Source organism: Ctenopharyngodon idella, chromosome 19 (genome assembly GCF_019924925.1).
Source record: "Ctenopharyngodon idella isolate HZGC_01 chromosome 19, HZGC01, whole genome shotgun sequence".
In the NCBI taxonomy this organism is placed as follows: Eukaryota; Metazoa; Chordata; class Actinopteri; order Cypriniformes; family Xenocyprididae; genus Ctenopharyngodon; species Ctenopharyngodon idella.
This window is the reverse complement of record NC_067238.1, coordinates 30,401,969-30,422,896: the sequence shown is the minus strand read 5'-3', so window position 1 is coordinate 30,422,896 and position 20,928 is coordinate 30,401,969. Positions and strand designations below refer to the sequence as shown.

The 20,928-nt window shown below is 36.5% G+C and overlaps 1 protein-coding gene across 3 annotated transcripts; it reads right to left on the bottom strand.

Annotated features, from left to right (window-relative positions):
* Window positions 1-45: 45 nt before the first annotated feature.
* LOC127500878 (protein naked cuticle homolog 2-like) lies at window positions 46-18,367 on the bottom strand. 3 transcript variants are annotated; one of them, XM_051872459.1, is made up of 10 exons: window positions 17,800-18,367; window positions 17,690-17,716; window positions 17,542-17,600; window positions 6,365-6,413; window positions 6,096-6,208; window positions 4,778-4,873; window positions 4,576-4,678; window positions 4,403-4,460; window positions 3,159-3,283; window positions 46-3,032 (listed from the first exon to the last, which is right to left on the bottom strand). In XM_051872459.1, exons 1-10 carry the CDS (start codon window positions 17,822-17,824, stop codon window positions 2,599-2,601), a joined length of 1,089 nt encoding a protein of 362 aa, XP_051728419.1. In that variant the 5' UTR covers window positions 17,825-18,367; the 3' UTR covers window positions 46-2,598. The 3 variants fall into 3 exon arrangements, with proteins under 3 accessions (XP_051728419.1, XP_051728418.1, XP_051728417.1); XM_051872458.1 differs by having other exon boundaries at window positions 4,576-4,699; window positions 17,548-17,600; XM_051872457.1 differs by having other exon boundaries at window positions 4,576-4,699; window positions 17,800-18,366.
* Window positions 18,368-20,928: the final 2,561 nt, after the last annotated feature.

Below are 20,928 nucleotides of genomic sequence, written 5' to 3'. Positions count from 1 at the left end.
TGATTTATCCATGCACATTGTTTCATAATCATTAATCAAAATAACCTCCCCTCCCTCTTGCCATGACATCTCTTCTCTGATGTCGCGTTGACTGACGTGAGGGCGGGGCAACCTGTCACTCACATGAGATCGACCAATAGCAAACCACATCCATCCAATCAGTTCCAATGGATAATATCAAGTCCCGCCCTACATGTTCCAGAAGCCGTTTCATCACTTGTATGGACCTGTCCCAAATGGCACACTTCTATGCACTTTCGGTCTTGTGGACTGGACAATGGCTACCACGTGCACGTGTCCGTTAAGTCCACGAGACCAGAGGGTGTCCCATTTGTCAATTTTAGGCTTCAGAAGGGTGCTCGCGAGCGCCCCCTTTGCGGCCGATATGCCCCCTTCGATGCGCACTTTTGCTGAGCCTGCGCTGGTGCGAGCTCCGCGGCAGACTTCTTCCGGACAGTCAAAGCGACGTTACGTCACAAAAGTGCGGACTCGTAGGAAGGCCGTGAGTGTTTAGGGTGCCATTTGGGACAGGGCCTATATACATCACAATCAAGCGTGCCACACGAGTCCTGAAAAGTGAAGCCAAAGCGCCTCGATCGCCCCCAAGTGGCTGGATGCAGTATAGGTCATACACCCCGCTCTCTCCATGTAATGTAATGGGACATGAGCAGTCACTGTATAGATGTGAGACAAACTAAACAATCAAATTACACGTCAAATATTTTTTTACAAAGATGGTTTATATCATTTTAGGCAGTTTTTATCATGCTGAAGTGTTCGTTCTTTTAATAAGTTTTGTTTTAGTTAGTTATTTGATGCTATAAAAACGCGGGTTTTGCCATCATGATTGATTGACCGCTGAGATTCGACTGCTCTGAGCGAAGGAGTCACTGAAGCACCAACAGACTTTTATTCTGGATCTTCAGGAGGAGACTGGAGTTATAACTTTAATTTCTACATTTCCAGAACTGTTTATTTCACACCGACATAATGAGTTGTTCTGCAGTAAACTGTATTAACCGATTCTGTGGGCGGGGCCTTGATGTCGTGGCTCCATTTCACGTTCACTACTAAGCAGACTCGAAACTCAAGATGTCAGCGCGATATTGACACACTGGCGGCTTCACATTTACTACAATGGAAGAGAGTGAAGGTCAGTGTTGCCAAGTCTGTTGTTTTCCCACGGAATTGGGCTACTTTAACACAGATTCCGTGGGTTGTTTTTCATATCCGCAGGTTGAAGTGATCCCAAATAATATGATATATACCCCCTGGAATGCAAATTTTACGAGGGGAACCCTTCCAAAAACGCGGATTTTACCCCCCAGAGCGTGATTTTTACCTGAAATGCAATTGGGCTAGTTTTGAGGGTTTTGTTGTGAAAACCTGGCAACCCTGGTGAAGGTGCGTCATACATCTTTTTTACAGTCTATGGTCACAACAGGGAAGAAAATACTATCACAACTTCCATTTCAAGCCGACTTTAAAACCAAGCAACTTTCTTTCGGGCAACACAGCGAATTTGCTTGACCAACTAGAACACGAGCGAAGTCTGCATGGGAAACTTTTATAGTTGAGGTCACATTTACCATTGCTCAGTGAAATTTCACAAGCAATTTCCAGTCATTTTAATAGGAATCCACATGATCAGTTTTGCGTGAGAGTGAAAAAGTTCCCTGAAAATTCGCCACGTTGACCAAGAGAAAGTTGCTTGGTTTTAATGTGATTTCACTGTTGACAATGGACTATAGAAATTTCGCTAATATGATCACACCAACCACGTGGATTTCTATTACAATGACTGGATTTCGCCTATGAAAATTTGCAGAGCAATGCTAAATGAGACTAATTTAAGTAATTATAATTGTAGACATCCGTTTAACGTGACATTTTTTTGCTTGCTTGTTTTTTGAGTGTCTCACCATACAGGGATACTCCCTACTTTTAAAAAGTGAATGTGCAGTTTCCCTTATTTAATTTAATCTTTTATTTTGTTTGGTACATTATGTGTTTTATAGTTTTAACCATGATGTCAACAATAAAACATGCCATTTTCTAATATAATATTAGTAACCCTATTCAGAACATAAACATGCAATATAGCTGTAAAGACTTTGGTTTTAAAAAACACTGATTGCAACCAATGTATTATAATAAGCAGGTTGAATCAAAACTACATAAATGAGAACAATAATATATGTAATAACATACAATAAAAGTGGTCATATAGTCTATAAAACACATTCCTGAGGAAAAAATTGTGTTGCACCTCACAAATATTACAATCATTAAGGATATACTAACATGTCACATTTTCCAAATCACAAAGGAAAGTATGCCAAATGCATTATAATCAAAATAGGAGCTACAAATTCCGTTCATAACCACAAGAGGGAGCTGCACACCAGCATAATGAATGCAGATTCTTTTCTACTGAATTTTTATGAGCAGGTGCGGTTCTCATATCATCGAAAACAGTGGTTCAGTCCCTATTATTGTAGAAATGTTCAAGTTTTGTCTGTTTGGCCAATGAACCACCTGCATCTTTAATTTTACAGAAAAAATAACACTGATTATGAGAGTTTGCTACTCAGACATTCAGGAGGTTTTCAGAACTCTTACGCAGGGGTGGTGATGGTGATGATGGTGGTGATGGTGATGCTCATGGTGATGATGGTGTTCATGTCTTTGAGGAACAGGCATAAAGCCCCCAGGGTGTACATCTCTGTCATGGTTGCTTCTGGAAGGTGATGCCGTCTCACGGGCTCTGGCACGGATGCGTTTGCTGGAGCTGTGCAGCAGAGGTTGCTGTTGGGATGGGTGGCACCAGGTCATAGGGTGATGCCCATGGAGCTTGCTGGGTTTGGTTGTGGCTCCACTATAGCCGACAGACTTGCTGCGGCTGCGGAGCGACCTGAGGAAAGGAATGGATCTCCCAGAGGACTCCACAGGGCTGCAGGTCTCGGGTTGAGAGCGACGGTGATGGCCACGCGGCGCAGGGCTGTCCTGAGGCTGCTCCTCACCAGATGTTTCTGAGTAGAATAAATTATATTTAGGAAACATCTAGTAGCAATTTAAACCTTCATAAAACTGAATCTCCACACGCCTTTATGACAAATATCTTGCAGAAAGCAAAAGGATAAATGTCAAGCTATCACCTTCAAATCGAGAAGCATAGTTCTCAATTCCAGCCAGATCCAGATAGTGGTTCCTACGTTCTGTGTTTTCATCTAGGGAGTAGTGCTTCTTCTCCAGAACACCCATTTGATCCGAGTTCAGTCCTCTGATGGAAGAAAATCATAGAATAGAAAACATGTTATTGTAATATTGTATCATAGCATCGGTAACAGTGTTGTTATTGTTAACTAAAACTATTAAAAACTGTTACGTTAATTAAAATAAAGCTGAAATAAAATATAAACATCAGATGAAAAAAGTACATTTTCAGTTATGATGCCTTGGCTAATAATAATAAAATGTTTAAGTACTGAAATGACTAAAACTGAAATAAAAATAAATTAAAGCTAAATAGAAATATTTAAAAAAAAAATTATAAAAATGACAAATACACATAACAAAACTAATTATTAAAATGTTAAATATTAAAATGAAAAATATTAAAATGAAAACTGAAAATATAAAAATAAACCTTTTTTTATTTATATTTTTTTTTATAAAATATAATTTTTTTATAATAAAAAAAATATTAAAATACTATAGTAAAACAATGCTGGTAACTATAATTTTATTACATTTTGTTATAATTTTGTTCCACTGGATAAATATTTTGTTCCACTGGATAAGTAATTCTAATATTTCTAATTTTGTTTCACTGGTACATAATGAAAACTGAAAAAATAAAAATAGACTTTTTAATATTTATTTAATATTTTTAAAGATATATATATATATTTTAAATATATATATAAATACTATATTAGTATATAAATACTAAAATAATACTGTTTGGTAACAATAATTTTATTACATTTTGTTATAATTTTGTTCCACTGGGTAAATGATTTATATAATACAAATTTTGTTCCACTGGATAAATAATTCTAATATTTCTAATTTTGTTTAACTGTTAAATAATTAAAACTGAAAAGAAAAAAATACACTTTTTAATTTTCTTTAATATTTTTAAAAAATATATAAATACTATAATAGTATATAAATACTAAAATAATACTGGTTGGTAACTAATTTTATTACATTTTGTTATAATTTTGTTCACACTGGTTTCTAAATTTGTTTCACTGGGTAAATAATTCTAATTTTGTTCCACTGGGTAAATAATTCATTTCCTGCATCAGTATTTTCTCAAGAATAACGTCATACATCACGTCTCATTCATACACCACACCACAGACTGTTTTGAGAATGATGGCTCTCTACACACCGCACTGAGTCCTCCATCTGATCCCGCTCATTCACAGACTGCATCCCAGCATCCCGATCTCAAGAAGGACAAAAGGTAAATTAAAGTTGCATTATATCATAAATATTTGTGATGCAGCAGTGCCTCCACCAAACAGACCAGACCATTTGTTTATCATGAGGTTCAGTCTTCACCTTTTCTGCTGGATAATGGAGTGACGCTCAGCTTCACACGCAGGCTTGTGCCATTGCTGAGCACCAGCTGTTTGACTGATGCCTCGACCGCCTCATAGATCGTCTGCATCAAGCTCAACATATTCTGCAACAATCACAACCAGAGAAACTCACCAAAGCTAAATGATTTATTTATCATTTGCTTGTCGATACTGAGCTTTACCTCTCTGTTTATTTTCCCGTTGTTGTCCAAATTGTACAACGTAATCATCCACTCTCGACGATTTTCATCCATGACAGACACGTTACACTCCTTATCCTAATATCAACAGCACAAGAATGGCAGAGGAAAGATTTGCAAACTTGACAAAGTTTATTAATCAAGATATCCCACAACTCAGAAAACAATATTCGATTTTGAGTGAAGTTTTAGCAAACCATTCTGCATTCCCATTGAAAAGACTTTTTTTTAAAGAAAAAAATCAGCAAGGATGCATTAAACTGATAATTTAAACAAACGTTTACATTGTTACCAAAAGATTTCTGTTTAAAATAAATGCTGTTCTTTTAAACTTTCTATACACTAAAAGAATCCTAAAAAAAATGATTATGGTTTCCACAAAAATATGAAGCAATACAACTGATTTTACCATTGATAATAATCAGAAATATTTCTTGAGCAGCAAATCAGCATATTAGAATGATTTCTGAAGGATCATGTGACACTGAAGACTGGAGTAATGATGCTGAAAATTCAGCTTTGATCACAGGAATAAATTACATTTTACAATATATTCAAATAGAAAAAAAACTATTACTGTTCTTACTGTATTTTCCATCAAATAAATGCAGCCTTGGTGAGCAGAATATGATGAACCCAAACTAATTTGGGTTATCTTGCTTCAGGTTTCACACTGCTCATAATTTACCTGGGGTTAACAATGAATCCTGGGTATTCATAAACTGATGTTTCACACTGTACATTACTTAACCCTGGGTTAACATCCCTACTTGCATAATTTTCGGTGTCAGTGTCACTGATTGGACAGATGCCGCACAACACCTGCTCTAGCATGGCTCGTCCTCATATAACACATTGCCGACTATACAATTATGTATTTTCTGGATGGACTTTTCGGACTATAAAGGTAAGAATGAAACAGTCTTTTCTGCACTCCAATTGACGGGTTTGCGTTGCTGTCATTTTTCCAATCAAACGCTCAAACGTTTATGTTTACAAACAACATGCAGTGTTTCTGTGACTGTCCAAAGTGTGTGAATGTGAGTCACATGATTGGCTGTCGTTTGCAAAAGCGGTGCTAATCCTGCTCCGGAGCAGGGTTTCATAATCCCAGGTGAAAATTGGTGCTAATCCTGCTTCTAAATGTGAAACATTCCTTTACCCGGGGTTAAAAGCGAGGTTTAGAACGCTGATAACCGGTTTAATCACAGTGTGAAAAGCCCTTATGAGGTTAGGCCACATTACGTTATCAAACCTGATATTCAATGTATATGTAGTTTTCTGAATGGCAGACACTTACATCACTCTTCCCATTTCTCCTCAGTGCATCTTTGAGTGGACGCTGCCTTCCATTTTCAGGAGAAGAAAGCAAAGATTTGGGATTCTCCATTACTCTCTCTGGTGGCAGTGTTACTACAAATAACAGATAATGTTAACAGATCTTATAAAGAGTTGGACTGAGAAAAAACACTTGACAGAATATTTGAGAAAATGACAGATTAGTCTATTACTTTTACTTCAAACAGAGGCACTGTTTGTGAACGAGTTTCCATTCAAAGCTCGACTTACCTTGCAGCGCACAGTAATGATCTACTTTTGGATCTCTACCACACAGATCCTAGAGTTAAACAGGCAAAACAAATCATTAAAACTTTGGACATCCAACAAAAACAATAGACTGCAGTGCAGCTAATGTGTGCAGTAAAAGATAAACCCACAGGACGACAGAACTAGACGACATTAGAAAGCATGCTAGTGTCTGTGGAGGGTGAACATCTGTAAGATGATAGATTGACAAAGATCATCTATGAGCCAGTTTTGTAAATAATTTGTTTAGAAAACCTGTTTTTGAGCTGTAAAACCATGCAGCCCCCATAATGAATTCACCAGGAACAAGAAAAAAAATCACTTCATTCTTTGCACTCCTGTGGTCTTAAGCTCAATTGTTTCCAGACACATTGCACTGCTGCTTTCTGAGAAAGTGAAATGCCCTCCATGACAAAACAGCTCAACATCATCTTTGATCCTTCCTGAAACAACTCTGTCCATCTTATCCTAGCAAAAACACAACTGCACGTATGTGCGCTGAACAAGCCAGAACATCTGACTATCAACTGCTTGATATTCCAAGATTTGCATGCAAAGTTGCATTTTTAATTTAATTTTACGCAAGTTTGATTGTGACATTTGAAGATGGGAAAGCAACTTATACATTCCTGGAAAAATTACAGCAATATACTTTATTATATTTTATACAGCATATTACGAATCACCATAAAAAAAAGTTACAAATTGAATTTTAAATACATCCATGACAGATACAATATTAGTGCATTTTCATTATTGAACTTAGTAGAATATCATATTATTTTAATATTGCATGAAAGACTGAATGCTTTGTTCATATAATGACAAAACCTTTATATCTTTTTCAAAAAGATGACAGAGTGAAAATGAACAGAATTCCCTCTCAGACAAGGCATGATGTCGACACTGTGTTACTCATGGCAGCTTTGACATCATCCGCAACTATATATCCAGATATTAACTCACAAACTCATTAAGTGAAACACCCACAGTGTGAGAGCAGATGTGAGACACACATGGTTCTCCACAAACACACACACAACTAATCGTTTTACGAGCCAGAAGAACCATGAATCTATCTGGAGAAAAACGTCTTACGAGAACATACAATCAGCTTCCTCTGCGAGTGAGATTTTTATATATATAAATATATTATAATAAATATATTAGGAATTAACCAATGTTAAAATTCTGACCAAAAAGCAGATAATTATTTTCACGTTATGGCCAACATCTATAATTTGGTAATATCTAGGGCTGCCCTCGACTAAAGATTTTTTTAGTCGACTAGTTCATTTAAGCGTTTAGTCGACTAATCGCGTGTTTATATTAATAAGCCATAAATCATAATAAAGAGCCTTTAATGCCTTCATAGCGTAATCAGTGCTCATGCGCACACATGAAGCTTGCCGGCAAATGTAATGATTATGAGTGTGATGTGAAAAAACAGAAGGAAACCGTCTAAATATATTAATAATTTATTGATAATGTTTCCTGTGTTTTCAGCTGTAGAGATTAACAACGCTGACTCGTCATATCCGCAGTATTGGACGCGCCTATATGCATGTTTCATATAGATTTACATTTTTTTACATAATCTGAGAATATTTATTTTCCATTTGAATTGGTTCGTTTAAAATTAGACATTTCAAGCTTTCTATGGATGTATTTCTCGTTTCTGTGAGGCAAGCATACCCTGAGTTTCAGTTCATTTTGTTACGTGCTCAAGTTTACCGAGACGGTAGATATCGCATCCTGATTGTTTTCATTATTTTACAAAAGCACATCGTTTCGCTGTTATTGTGAGTTTACACAAATAAAAGTGGACCCTTTATAGTTTGCATTACTCATCTGTTTGACCAAAAATTACGGAATATTTTAAGTTAAATGCAAGTGATTGCACCAGTTTTAGATGCTACAAGTGAACATTATAATGTACAGTATGAAAAATAGATATTAATTTTGAGATTTGCTAAAGATTTATTAAAGTAAATCTTTATTAAACTATGAGAATTTTTGAAGATTACTTTTAAGTGAGTGCTAGATGACAGGAAAGATAAAAATTTGTAAAAATTTAAAAATAAAGGAAATGAGCAGGAACAAATAAAAATCTAATACTGATTGATACACACTGTGAAAATGATTGTAAAGTAGGTGTATTGTAGTTACTATATACAGTGAAAAATTTAACATTGCATTATATGTAATTTTACTGTAAAATACTGTCAAATTTATGGGTTTTGCAAATAAAAATTGTGTTAAAATGAATTACCTTATCATTTGCGATTAAAAACAGTAAAAAGGCTTTTCCAGAAGTCTTTGCTTTACACATATGATTATATTTTATATAGATATTTTTTCTCATTTTCTGTTCTAAAAAATATACAGGCACCAATATGCCATCCATGTACTGTATATATTCAATAAATAAATGAAATATTGGAAATACTGATATATTGTGCATCCTTAAAATAAATAAACTTTTTCCATCTACTAAATCTCATCTTTTGCAAGCAAACACATCCAAATGTGCAACCATAAACCACTGCATGACGCTGCTGAAAGCAGAACCTGCAGTCTGACAGAAGACTGAACATCAAAACCCAGAGAAGTGCGATGAGTGATCTATCAGTCCGCCAATGATTTGTCCCATCATCATGGCCAAGCCTCTGCCACGCTCTGCCTGCTCAAGTGTCTTTGATGTGGGCTCAGATTACCAGCTCAGACTGGGTGTCACTCAGCCAGACACCCCCTATCCCAACTCCAGTTCCTCTTCATCACCCACTCACACTGCTGCCTGTGCCTCATGAACAGTACATGGCTTTGTTTGCCCTCACTTCCTGTCACCAAACACCTGGATGGAACCCTTATTACATGGTGAGAGAGAGGGACAGAAATAGCATGCCGTTTGATCGTCAGTGAGCTGAGGTGGGTTGGAGTATGAACACAGCTCAAGGTACTACACTCTTAGAAGAAAAGCTTCTATATAGATCCTTAACTCTTTCCCCGCCATAGACAGTTTTTCGAAATGGTCCTCACTGCAGAACACGAGATCCAGGGGGATTTAGATCCAACTCCTCCCACTTTACATATCCCTTAACCTACCCGTCTCCGCCCCCTGGATCTCGTGTGTTCTATAGTGAGGGGCTACTGAGTTTTTCTGGCAATCCATGGTTTCACTGTTATATGGTAGAGGGCGATCGTCTGAAAAAGTACAGCACCTCCGGATCCAAAAACAAGCAAAGAAGAAGATCTGCATAAACCAGAAGGAGTGGACAGAAGTTGCTTACGCATAAGTAAGCTAAAGTGATCATCAAATATTCAACAGCATATAAATGACTAATGTTAATGAGAATAACGTTGTATCCATGAAGAGCTATCCCAGACAGTAACATAGTGTCGGCCCAGATCCGGACTACATCGGGTACGTGTGGAATCCATGTGTACCAGATATGAGCCGGATCTGGGCCGACACTATGTTGCTGTCTGGTATACAACAAGCTTTGGGGGTGTTTATGGACACAATCTATATTTTGCTCATCATTCTGAATCCAATCCGGACTAAGAATTTTCTCAGCGTTTTATTTTTAAACTGGAAAAAACATTTGCACTGGAATGAAACTTGCGCACATTCAAATGTTGATAAAAAAGAATGAATGAAGCTATAATAACAAGAGTTTTGTTGTTTAAAAGCAGAGGCTCTGTTCTTTTTTATATATATATTGACTGTTTACATATTCATACAATGAAATATTATGGGTGCCTTAAAGCTTTATGAATTTGATCAAAAATGTTATAGGGCCAGATTTACTAACAGCTTGCGCAAACCCATTTTTGGCATTAAAAGACTACTATCAGGATTTACTAAAGACACACAGTGCAAAATTAGCGCTGAAAAGGCGTGGACTGAGTTGTTTTTGCGCCTGACCTTATTGCATATGTATTTGTAGGAGTTTCCCTTTCAGACGAAAAATTTATGGGAAGAGAGTATTTAAATGATTCACGCAACGCAATTTACTAATGTTTGCGCTAGTCAATTTACTGGTATTTGCACCATTATTTAACGCCCAAAAAAGCATGTCTTAACCCATTTTGCGACATGGCTGCAATTGCTGCTAGGAGGAGACACCGCAGAGAACAGAGAGCGCGAGGTAGAAGGGAGAAAATATTTTCCACTCATATTAATTTCTTTGGAATGCCAGAAAAAGACATTATCCGAACATATTGTTTGCCTATACAGTATATATAGAGCTGATGCTCATCAAGTGCGGGTCGACACAGGCGCAACTTGTTACATGTAATCTGACAAACATGTACACACACACACATATGTGTGTGTGTGTACATGTTTGTCAGATTACATGTAACAAGTTGCGCCTGTGTCGACCCGCACTTGATGAGCATCAGCTCTGCTTATTTGCGACCCAACGCTAATTTGCACTGCTCTTGGTAGATTGCGTTGGTCATTATGTAAATTATTTGACTGCGTCTCTGTTCTTTAATTTGCACATCAGCAGTAGATCATGCGCAAAACTTGCCACTCCCATCGGCACATTTTTGGAATTGCGCTCTCATACTAATTTGCCCCGTTTAGTAAATCTGGCCCAAAGTGTTCTGTCATGTGCTTCATACACTCTAAAAAACACTGGGTTAAAACAACCCAAGTCGGGTTGAAAATGGACAAACCCAGCGGTTGGGTTAAATGTTTGCCCAAACTGCTGGGTAGTTTTATTTAACTCAAATATTGTTTAAAAATTACTGTATTGCTTGCTTAAAATGAACCCAAAGTATGTTGAAGATTAGCATTTATTAATAAGTTTAACTAATAATAATTAAACAATAAACATTTATTAAATTGCTTATTAATAAATGTTCACCTTTTGATTATTATTGTTGCCTCTAACAATTATGTGCCTGATTTCTAATTTCCAAACTATTTTGGGTTCATTTTAAGCCAGGCATATATTAATTTTTAAACAATAGTTGAGCTAAAAAATAAAACTGCCCAGCACGTTGGGCAAACATTTAACCCAACCGCTGGGTTTGTCCATTTTCAACCCAATTTGGGTTGTTTTTATCCCAGCATTTTTTAATGTATATAGAACTTTTTTTAGGGATTCTCATCATGGAATTATTTTATGTATTTAGATCTAATTAATTAATTTTGTTTTAATTAATTTTTTGTTATTAAATTTTATAAATTAAACAGCTCGTAAACATTCTTTAATCACTAAAAAAAACCTGTTAAACATGAAAATATTGTGCGCTCATTTAAGACATTTCTCCTTAAATAGAACCTTTTTGGCCATTATTATTGTTTAAAATTGAGTCAAGAACACTAGAGTTCCCCATTGAACCTTTTAATCTTAAAACAGTGTAGAATATCTAACACCATTCGCTAAAAAATGTTGAGGCTGAACGCGACTGATTTAATCTTTCGCGGTCTTGGAATAAACTCAAAACAATTCAGCGTCACTGTGTTTAGATGGGCAATCATTCAAGACAGAACTGCATAATGGCTTACAGTTGTAGTATTCCTCTCTAACCCAAACTTGATTTTATTAGTACGCACCAATAGCATACAAGTAAAAGACAGCCTTAGTAAGTAATATAAAAACAGCTCTAGATTAATATCAAACAAAGTAGTTGTGCTAGTTGATTATAGGTGCTCATCAAATAAATATCAACACGTTAATGTAGATTTGTTCTTCATAATAAGGATGTTGAAGGTCAACAGAACAAGGGACAATCTGTTACTTCACAGCTTGTATTTTCAGTCCTTTTCCTCTTTTAAATGATTGAAATTTCCTTTGAGAGTTTTATTGATTCAACCAACAAATTTTGAGTGTTGGCACCAAATAGACTGAAGTGGTAATACTTCAAGAGTTTGATCATTTAAATTATTTACGACGTAACTGTCATGCACCCTATTCTAAAGAGACATGGATCATTGCCTCCAGCACATGCTCCCTTCCTTATGTCCTTTGAAGTGGGACAGCGAGGAAAAAGGGCGAAAGAAAGGATTCTTTCTGCCTCTCCAAGAAAACACAGACTCCTTTAAGCCCTCTGAGACCAAGACCTCAGTGTCCCTGGCTTTATGACCCACAGTGAAAGAACACAGTCTTAATTAGACCCGAAACACACTGGAGACAGAAAGCGTACACATGTCCTCATTTAATGTCAAAGATTGATTCAATGTGAACACATTCTGTGTGTGAGATTTGGGCTACGGATACCAATGTATTGTAAGTCTCACATTTTGGAGACTATTTAGTTTGTGATATGAACATTTGTGTCAACTGGTGGCAACATGCTCTCATCAGGAATCTTAAATTGTTAATACAACATCTAGCAAAGCCACATGTAATCCAATGTATGCAAGTGACATTTCTTTATTTTTGCATACATTTTCAGCTATTATTTGTCTTGCACAATAGACATTAGTAAGGGCATGTTGAATTTTATGTGTTAGGGTTAGGGTAATCGTTAGGTATAAGAGGTATGAGATAATCGTAACCCCTTAACTGTCACTCCCATTTTTGGGGAACAGACCCCAACTTAAATTGTTTTAAATCTTGAATACTTTTGAGCACAGACTTAAGTTTGGTCTCCTTATAAAGGGGACACTTGGCAGATTATTTCAGAAGTGAAAGAAAAATATGAAAGTGAAATTTAAAAAAAAAAAATAGTTATTGAAGCTTTAGTTTAGGAGAATGTAAATTTGTATTTTGTGATGTAATTTATATAAAATATATATTTTACAAAACTGTTTTACTCTAAAACTGCAAGAAAATCAAAACCAAAATCTAAAATCTAATCAAGTTGTGTTTCAAATTTCAAAATTGAGCTTTCAGTAAGATTTTGTTTGGGCGCAGTACCAAACTTTTCCACTAGAGACCATCCAGGCTCCATTGGTGACCACATAAGGACTCTTCCATTTCCATATAGCCTATGGTTTCAGTGACCATTTATTTCTATAATGTTCATACAATTTATGAAACTGACATGCTATTCAGAAGTAGTATGGGCACAATGGCAGTATTTGGTTTGAATTCAATCTTTAATAAACACATAAAAGAAGATTTTTCATTGCTTTTTCAAAATAAATGTCTGAACATGCCTTATGAGTCTGAAAATATTGTTGTTGCGAATTAATAAATTACCATTCCTCTGTCATTTGTCTTGATAATCAGAAAACTACAAATATGAAAACTACTATTTGTAAGCTTAATATTATTTTAGGTTTAGGCAAAGATATTACTGTTTTAATCATATAATGGCAAACGTTCTGCTAGCGGGACGGTGACAGTTAAGGGGTTACAAGCCTTTCACACCAAGGACGATAACTAATCGTTCTAAATATAAAAGAATAGCAAACCACAACTATAACGATAACAACACAGAGAAACAATATCTTTGGAATCACTTTCTGAATGATTTTTCCAGCTTTTTTTCCAGGAAGGATCAGAATCAAACCTGCTTTAAGAACTTTAAGCATTTAAAGCGGCAGATGACAAAACTGCAGCGCGCACTTATAATAAAAAGAACGATATTGTGAGTTGGTGTGGACACTAATACAGTTATCGTTGGTTATCATTCTTGGCGTGAACAGGCCTTTATTGTCCTTACAATGGCAAGCACTGCATAAAGAATTTTTTGGAATTTTTCACTACACAAATACTTCTTTGAAAGTTTAAAAACATACACATAAAAACGCATAACTCTAAAAAAACTGTTCATCTTCCAGCAACACGGCTGGACCAGTGCTCTATTTGTGTTGTCTTGGTCTTAACCACCAACCATGATCTCTAAATTAGACGTTTAAAGCATTGCACAGCATCACCACAACAATCCAAGTCCTTTAGCTGAACCACTCATCTACATTTTGTTTGCAGCAGCCTTTATCATAGCACTCCTCCCACTAACTACACCTACTTTCCCTCCTTCAACCACTTCCCCCCATTTTCCCATCACAGCCTCCCTCTGTTTTCAAAACTAATAACAGATGTGTGGTGGGGCTGCGCTCAAAGACCCTGCTGTTCTGGCTGCCGGCCATATGCATTTCACACAGTGATGAAGGCTCCAGGCTCCACTGAGAGAATGAGAGCAAAGGAAAAAGAGGGAAGAGACCCAACATCGTTTAAATACAATGCTGAGAAGTACAGGGTAGTGCGGACAGGACCATTCAGTGCTTGGTTTCAAAACCTGAACTGGCAGTCTAAAATGTGAAAATGATTTGTGTTGACTCACATTTACATTTCTTCACTTCAGTCCTAACAATGCAAGTTAGCTACGCAAATTTTCGGTTCCTAGGGAATCAAACCCATGACTTGAAAGTGCAAGCACTACTACTCAAACAATAGGAACACTTCTTGCAGTTTGTCCACCATTATATCATCTAATCGTATATCTAAAAATGAATTGGTACTTCAGAGAAATCAGGCGTCAAATAAAGATAAACCTAAAGTGCCGATTACAGAATGTACAAATGGAAGGGTAACATTTTACAGCAACATCCCAGGTGAAAAATTTCCATAATGTACTTAAAGTGCTCTATTTTCGCACACTAATTTTGTACTTAATATACTAAAAATTCTTTGGCAACACTTTATTTTAGTGTCATTGTTACATATGTTACATGTAGTTAGTGTAGTAGTAATAACTAGAAATTATGCATAATTACATGCAATTAACCCTAACCCAAACCCTCATCCTAACCTTAACCCTATAGTAAGTACTGTCATTGAACACATCTTTCATACACTTTCTTTTCATACACAGGTTTAAGTGTACTACAAATAGTAACTAAATAAATTTAATACAGAGATGGTGTGTTAAAAGCACATTTTAGTTCATATTTCATGGTATCTCAAAATAGCACAGTTGAGTACATTTAAGCCTTGTTTACACTGCACACGTCTGCGGCACATCGCAGCTCTGGCGAGGTTTTGTTCCGTCCTCTAGGCGGTGCCAACTCACACCAGGAGCATTTTAGGAGCGAAGCGACAGGATTCGTGAGACCACGTGATTTGCCTGTCCTACGCTGTCTTTCTCGATTTTTTTGTGTTCTAACATGGGTAAGTTAAATGTTTGTTTTGTCCAGTTTAATTCTGTTTTTAGGGTGCGTTCACACTCGTAGTTCGGTTTGTTTGGTTTGTTTGGTCCAGACCAAAAAAGAAAAAAAAAAAATTTAGTCCTGGTCCGATTAGCGTTCAGATTGGCAATTTTATCACAGAACCAAAAGATACCGAACCTAAAGGCATAGGGACACGTTCACAATCTGATTGGTCAGATGTTATGACGTATTGCCTATTTTGAGACGGAACATACTGAACATCCAAAACAATGCTGTGCTGAGGTAAATGCGCTTGTTGTGTGTGTAGCCTGCATATGATGGTATTGTGGCCAGCTGGGAACTCGTGAAGAGCTTATAAAATGCGTAAAGGAGTCAAAACAGCAGTGGGAATCCCTCCGTCACACACACAAATGATCTGCTGTGAGGAGACGCGCGTCTGATGCCTGTGAAGGGAAAACTTGCGACTATGACGAGAAAAACCGATATGCGTGAGGACTCTGTACTTTTTAGGGTCTCATCTTCCTGTTTTTGGTTCGTTTACATGTCTTTGGTCCGTGTTGCGTTCATATATCATTCCAACCGCACCAGAGTTCATTTGGAAGCGGACCGAGAACCATCTTTTCAGCGGTCTTAGTCCGCTTGTTTGGTGCGCACCAGGGTTCGGATGGCAGCGTTCACATATGTTCAAATGAACCGCACTAACAGAGCAATCGCACCAGGGTTCGTTTTAATCGAACCAAACATGACAAGTGTGAACGCATCCTTAGTTGTGTTTTTGCTATCCCACATGAGTCTGCATGGGGTGTTTATTTTGAAATTGACAGGACTTTTATTTTGTATTTACTGCGCGGCTTCAACGCGGCGTCCACCAAAAACAGGCGAGGCGCCTATCTTTAGCGAAGCGGCGTGGCGAGCCACTTCTGGGACGCTGCTGAAACGTGCCACAGCGCGGCTGGTGTAAACACAAGCATTGACTAGAGTGGCCGCGGATCAGCTTCGGTAGCCGCGTTGCAGCCGTAACGCGCCGCAGACGCGTGCAGTGTAAACAAGGCTTTAGATGTTCTTAAGATTATCTTAAGAAGTACAAAAGAATTTTTAGTATATTAAAGGGTTACTTCACCCAAAAATGAATTTTCTGTCATTAATTACTCACCCACATGTCGTTCCACAACCGTAAGACCTTCATTCATCTTCAGAACACAAATTAAGATATTTTGATGAAATCTGAGGGTTTTTTACCTTCCAATAAAAGCAACAAAATTACCACATTCAAGGTCCAGAAAAGTAGTAAAGACATCGTTAAAATAGTCAACGTGACTGCAGTGGTTCAACCTTAATGTTATGAAATGAAATTGTGTGCAAAAACAAAACAAAAATAACAACTTTATTCAACAAATTCGTCAGCCAATACTGAGCCGGTGTTCAGACGTATATCCTGGAAGCGCTGCGACGGAAATAGCGTATGAGAATGACAGGGGAGAGACGAATTTGTTGAAAAAATCGTTATTTTTGTTTCGTTTTTGCGCACAAAAAGGATTCTCGATGCTTCATAATATTAAGGTTGAACCACCGTAGTCATGTTGACTATTTTGACAATGTCTTTAGTACCTTTCTGGACACTGAATGTGGTAATTTCATTGCTTTCAATGGAGGATAAAAAAACCTCTCGGATTTCATCAAAATATCTTAATTTGTGTTCTGAAGATGAACGAAGGTCTTACAGGTGTGGAACGACACAAGTAATTAATGACATAAATTTCATTTTTAGGTGAACTAACCTTTTAAGTACAACATTAGTGTGTGAAAATAGAGCACTTTAAGTACATTCACCTGGGAACTCACATCACATTACATGATGCTAAGCAGATCAGTAGCCTATTCCATGTGCATTAAAACAATACAAATACAGTGTCGATGACAATACCTACATAACCTATATTTTGTTAAGCATTAATGTTTCATAATGGTTTATTAAAAGTTGTGATGAAGTGTTACCAATAGCAGTTGTACTCAACCAATTCCCAACATAAACATGCACTTTTTTTTTAACTCATCAGTCCTGAATATTAAGAATGAACTGTACCTTTACCAGCTTGTTTCTGTCGTCTTCACCGATACAGTCAAGCTCCTTGAAAGCATCTCCTATTGCAACACAAACGTCCATTTAATAATCCTTTTTTGTGTGTGTGTGTAAAAGCTACATGGCAGAAATAATGAAGATACACACTCACCCTCTGGGTTTTCTCTCCGTTTACATGCTAGAAAAAAATAAAACTACAATTAGCATGAATTATCTTGATATTGTAGCGTCTGGCATCATGTTATTCGCAAAGTGTCTTACCATGTTTCGACTGCAGTTTTCCCATGTTGATTCCTCTTATGGAATAATCAAATGAGTAATTTCAGGAACAACTGTGACATCTGAGGCATAAATGAAGTGCATGTTCCCATTTAAATCTGTCCATATTATTGAAATGAAGTCTGAGAAACTCTTCTGTGAGGATTTGCCACTCGCTCGTTCCTCGTGGAAGAAGCGCAACTCTCACCCTCCCTTTCACAATGTGCGCATCCTTCAGTTTTAGCCCAATTTCTTCATCGGACAGCCTAGTAAAATGTGCATGAGAATTCTTAACCAAGCCTTCTGCTGTATTCCTAACTACCTTTTCGGTTTTCGTGTCTCAGAAAGGAAGGAATAACCTTTACTTGGAGATTAGCTTTGATGTCGCAACTGCCGCTTGTTTTTCAGATTGAACATAACAAAATCTCAAACCAAATATATATTTTAGTATTAAGATACCTACATCCAATATAATATCAACACGATTTCAGTATTAGAGGGGGAAAAGTTAACTTTACAGCATTTGTTTGTACAATAATAACAGATGCAACGCATTTCATCAATCAAATAGCAATTCAATTGTAGCGCCCTCTGGTGATGTGTTGAAATACAACAAGGAAGATAATTTTTTTCTCTGCAGCGTTATCACAATTTTTAGCTACTCCAAAAAATGATCATGACAATTACAACAATAACTATACATAAGCTCTTTGTCAGCTTCATCTACATATGTAACCGTGAACCACAAAATCAGTCATAAGGGTCAATTTTGTAAATATACTGATGTATTGGTTTGTTAGGATAGGACAATATTTGGTCGAGATACAACTATTTGAAAATCTGAGGGTGCAAAAAAATCAAAATATTGAGAAAATTGCCTTTAAAGTTGTCCAAATGATGTCCTTAGCAATGCATATCCACTCACAAAAATAATTTTTTTATATATTTACAGTAGGAAATGTTAAAAATATCTTCATGGAACATGATCTTTATTTAATATCCTAATGATTTTTGACATAAAAGAAAAATCGATAATTTTGACCCATACAGTCAGTGTATTGTTGGCTACAAAAATACCTGTGTGACTGGGTTTTGTGGCCCAGGGTCACATATGATGATACAATAAATGTAACGAAATCACCATTATCATATAATTTTAATTTATTTTTGTAATCATAAACACACTGGTTTGTTGCTCAAATTATTTTACAATTTACTGCATTTTGTTATTCTTCCAGTTATTTATAAAGCGGAAGTTCACACACATTCACACAAAATAGCTTAAAATAGCAAAATAAGGTGGACAGGTTCCCTTTGTTGATTTTCACAGCATTTCTTTCACCAGATTAGCAGATACACAGTAAAAAAGAAAAAAAGCCATTGCATTTTATCCAACACACAGGGCTCTTTGGACTATTTATGCTGTTGTTATTGCTGTTTTTTCTTGTTTTTCAGATCTACACATCCAGTAATTCTTCATTTATGGTGGACAGTCTTCTAGCTACTAAAAACATATTTAAAACCGTTCATGTGAGTTCGGTGGTTCTACCTTAATATTATAAAGCGACGAGAATACTTTTTGTGAGCCAAAAAAAAAAAAAAAAAACGACTTTTCAACAATATCTCGTGATGGCCGATTTCAAAACTCTGCTTCGGAGCTTTACGAATCGAATCAGCGGTTCAGAGCGCCAAAGTCACGTGACTTCAGCAGTTTAGCCGTTTGATAGGAGATCCGAATCACTGATTCGTGTACGAACTGATTCTTTTCAATCATCCTGTTAAATCGTTTCGCAAATCACATCAAACAATTCATTCGAGTCAACAACTCACTGATTCAATGATCCGTTCAGAGCGAGTCTCCAGTGAACTGAATTCACAAGTCTGACTGAAAATTAGCGAAGAATATTATTTAGGTATATATATTTAGGTCTCAACTGTCAGTTGATTGTGAACTAAATCTGCTTGTAAAGGGCGATCTGTTTAAGCCCACTCAGAGCCGTTAAATATTTGAGCTCTGAGCCCACTGAAATGCTTTAACGCGGACACGTCCAGATCAATGTGTCTACAAAATGTACAAATTATCACAAAAGATAAAAGTTTATAGTTTGGATATAAACACGGAAGTCTACGTTAGCGATCAAAACAGAGCAAATCACCTTTTAAAACTAACTTGGCGCTTTAAATAACGGTTGTATCTTGGAGGCCATATTGATATTGAATGATTCATTCAAAAGATTCGTTCAAAAACATTGATTCATCCAGTAATGAAACAAGTGAAGTAGTTATGAGTGAGTCATTGAATCAAGAATTTTTTAAAGAATTTAATTGATTTAAATATTTTTAAATAGACTGCAGCAATTAAGATTTTGTCCTCTAGTAAATAATTATATGTTATTTTGTTTAGTTGTCTGTTCAGAATTGTGGGAGATCTCATTTTATCCAGAATCATGCAGCTCTAACACAAAAGAAAATAACGCATGCACATTCATCTTCCCCGCTGCTGTAGCAATTTCTTAAAATGTTATGCATAGCCCTATGTGTTTTTATATTGTTGGTCAAGACACATTACATAGGCCTATCTGCATCCACTAATCTTCCATACTGACTAGTGCTGGCTATTTGACAATTCATAATCATTCATAATTATTTTGAGCAATTGGATTATATAAAATAATAATAATATAAAATTAAATTATAAAAGTGACCTATATAAAATTACAAAATAAACATTCATCAATCAGTACTTTTTACTTGAGTACATAAAAAATCAAGTACTTTTGTACTTTCACTCAAATAAAATTGAAAAGGAGTACTATATACTTGAGTAATATTTTAATATACGTATCTGTACTTTTACTCAAGTACTTGATTTGTGTACTTCGTCCACCACTGCGGAAGAATCAAGCAGGACATCTTACATGCAACAGCTCCTCCCCAAGTTCTTTATGTGGACCGGGACTGCTGTTCTGCAGGAGGTAAAGGCAAGGTGGCAGCGATGTTTAGCGAGTGGGACAGCTGGTGGTCAGGCTGGATTTGTGGCATTTTTTGCAGCGGATCGCAGTCGGAGTTGGCACAGACAGCCACCCTCTCGGCCTGTATCTTTGAGTGGGATTCTGGGGATGTTAAGAAGCT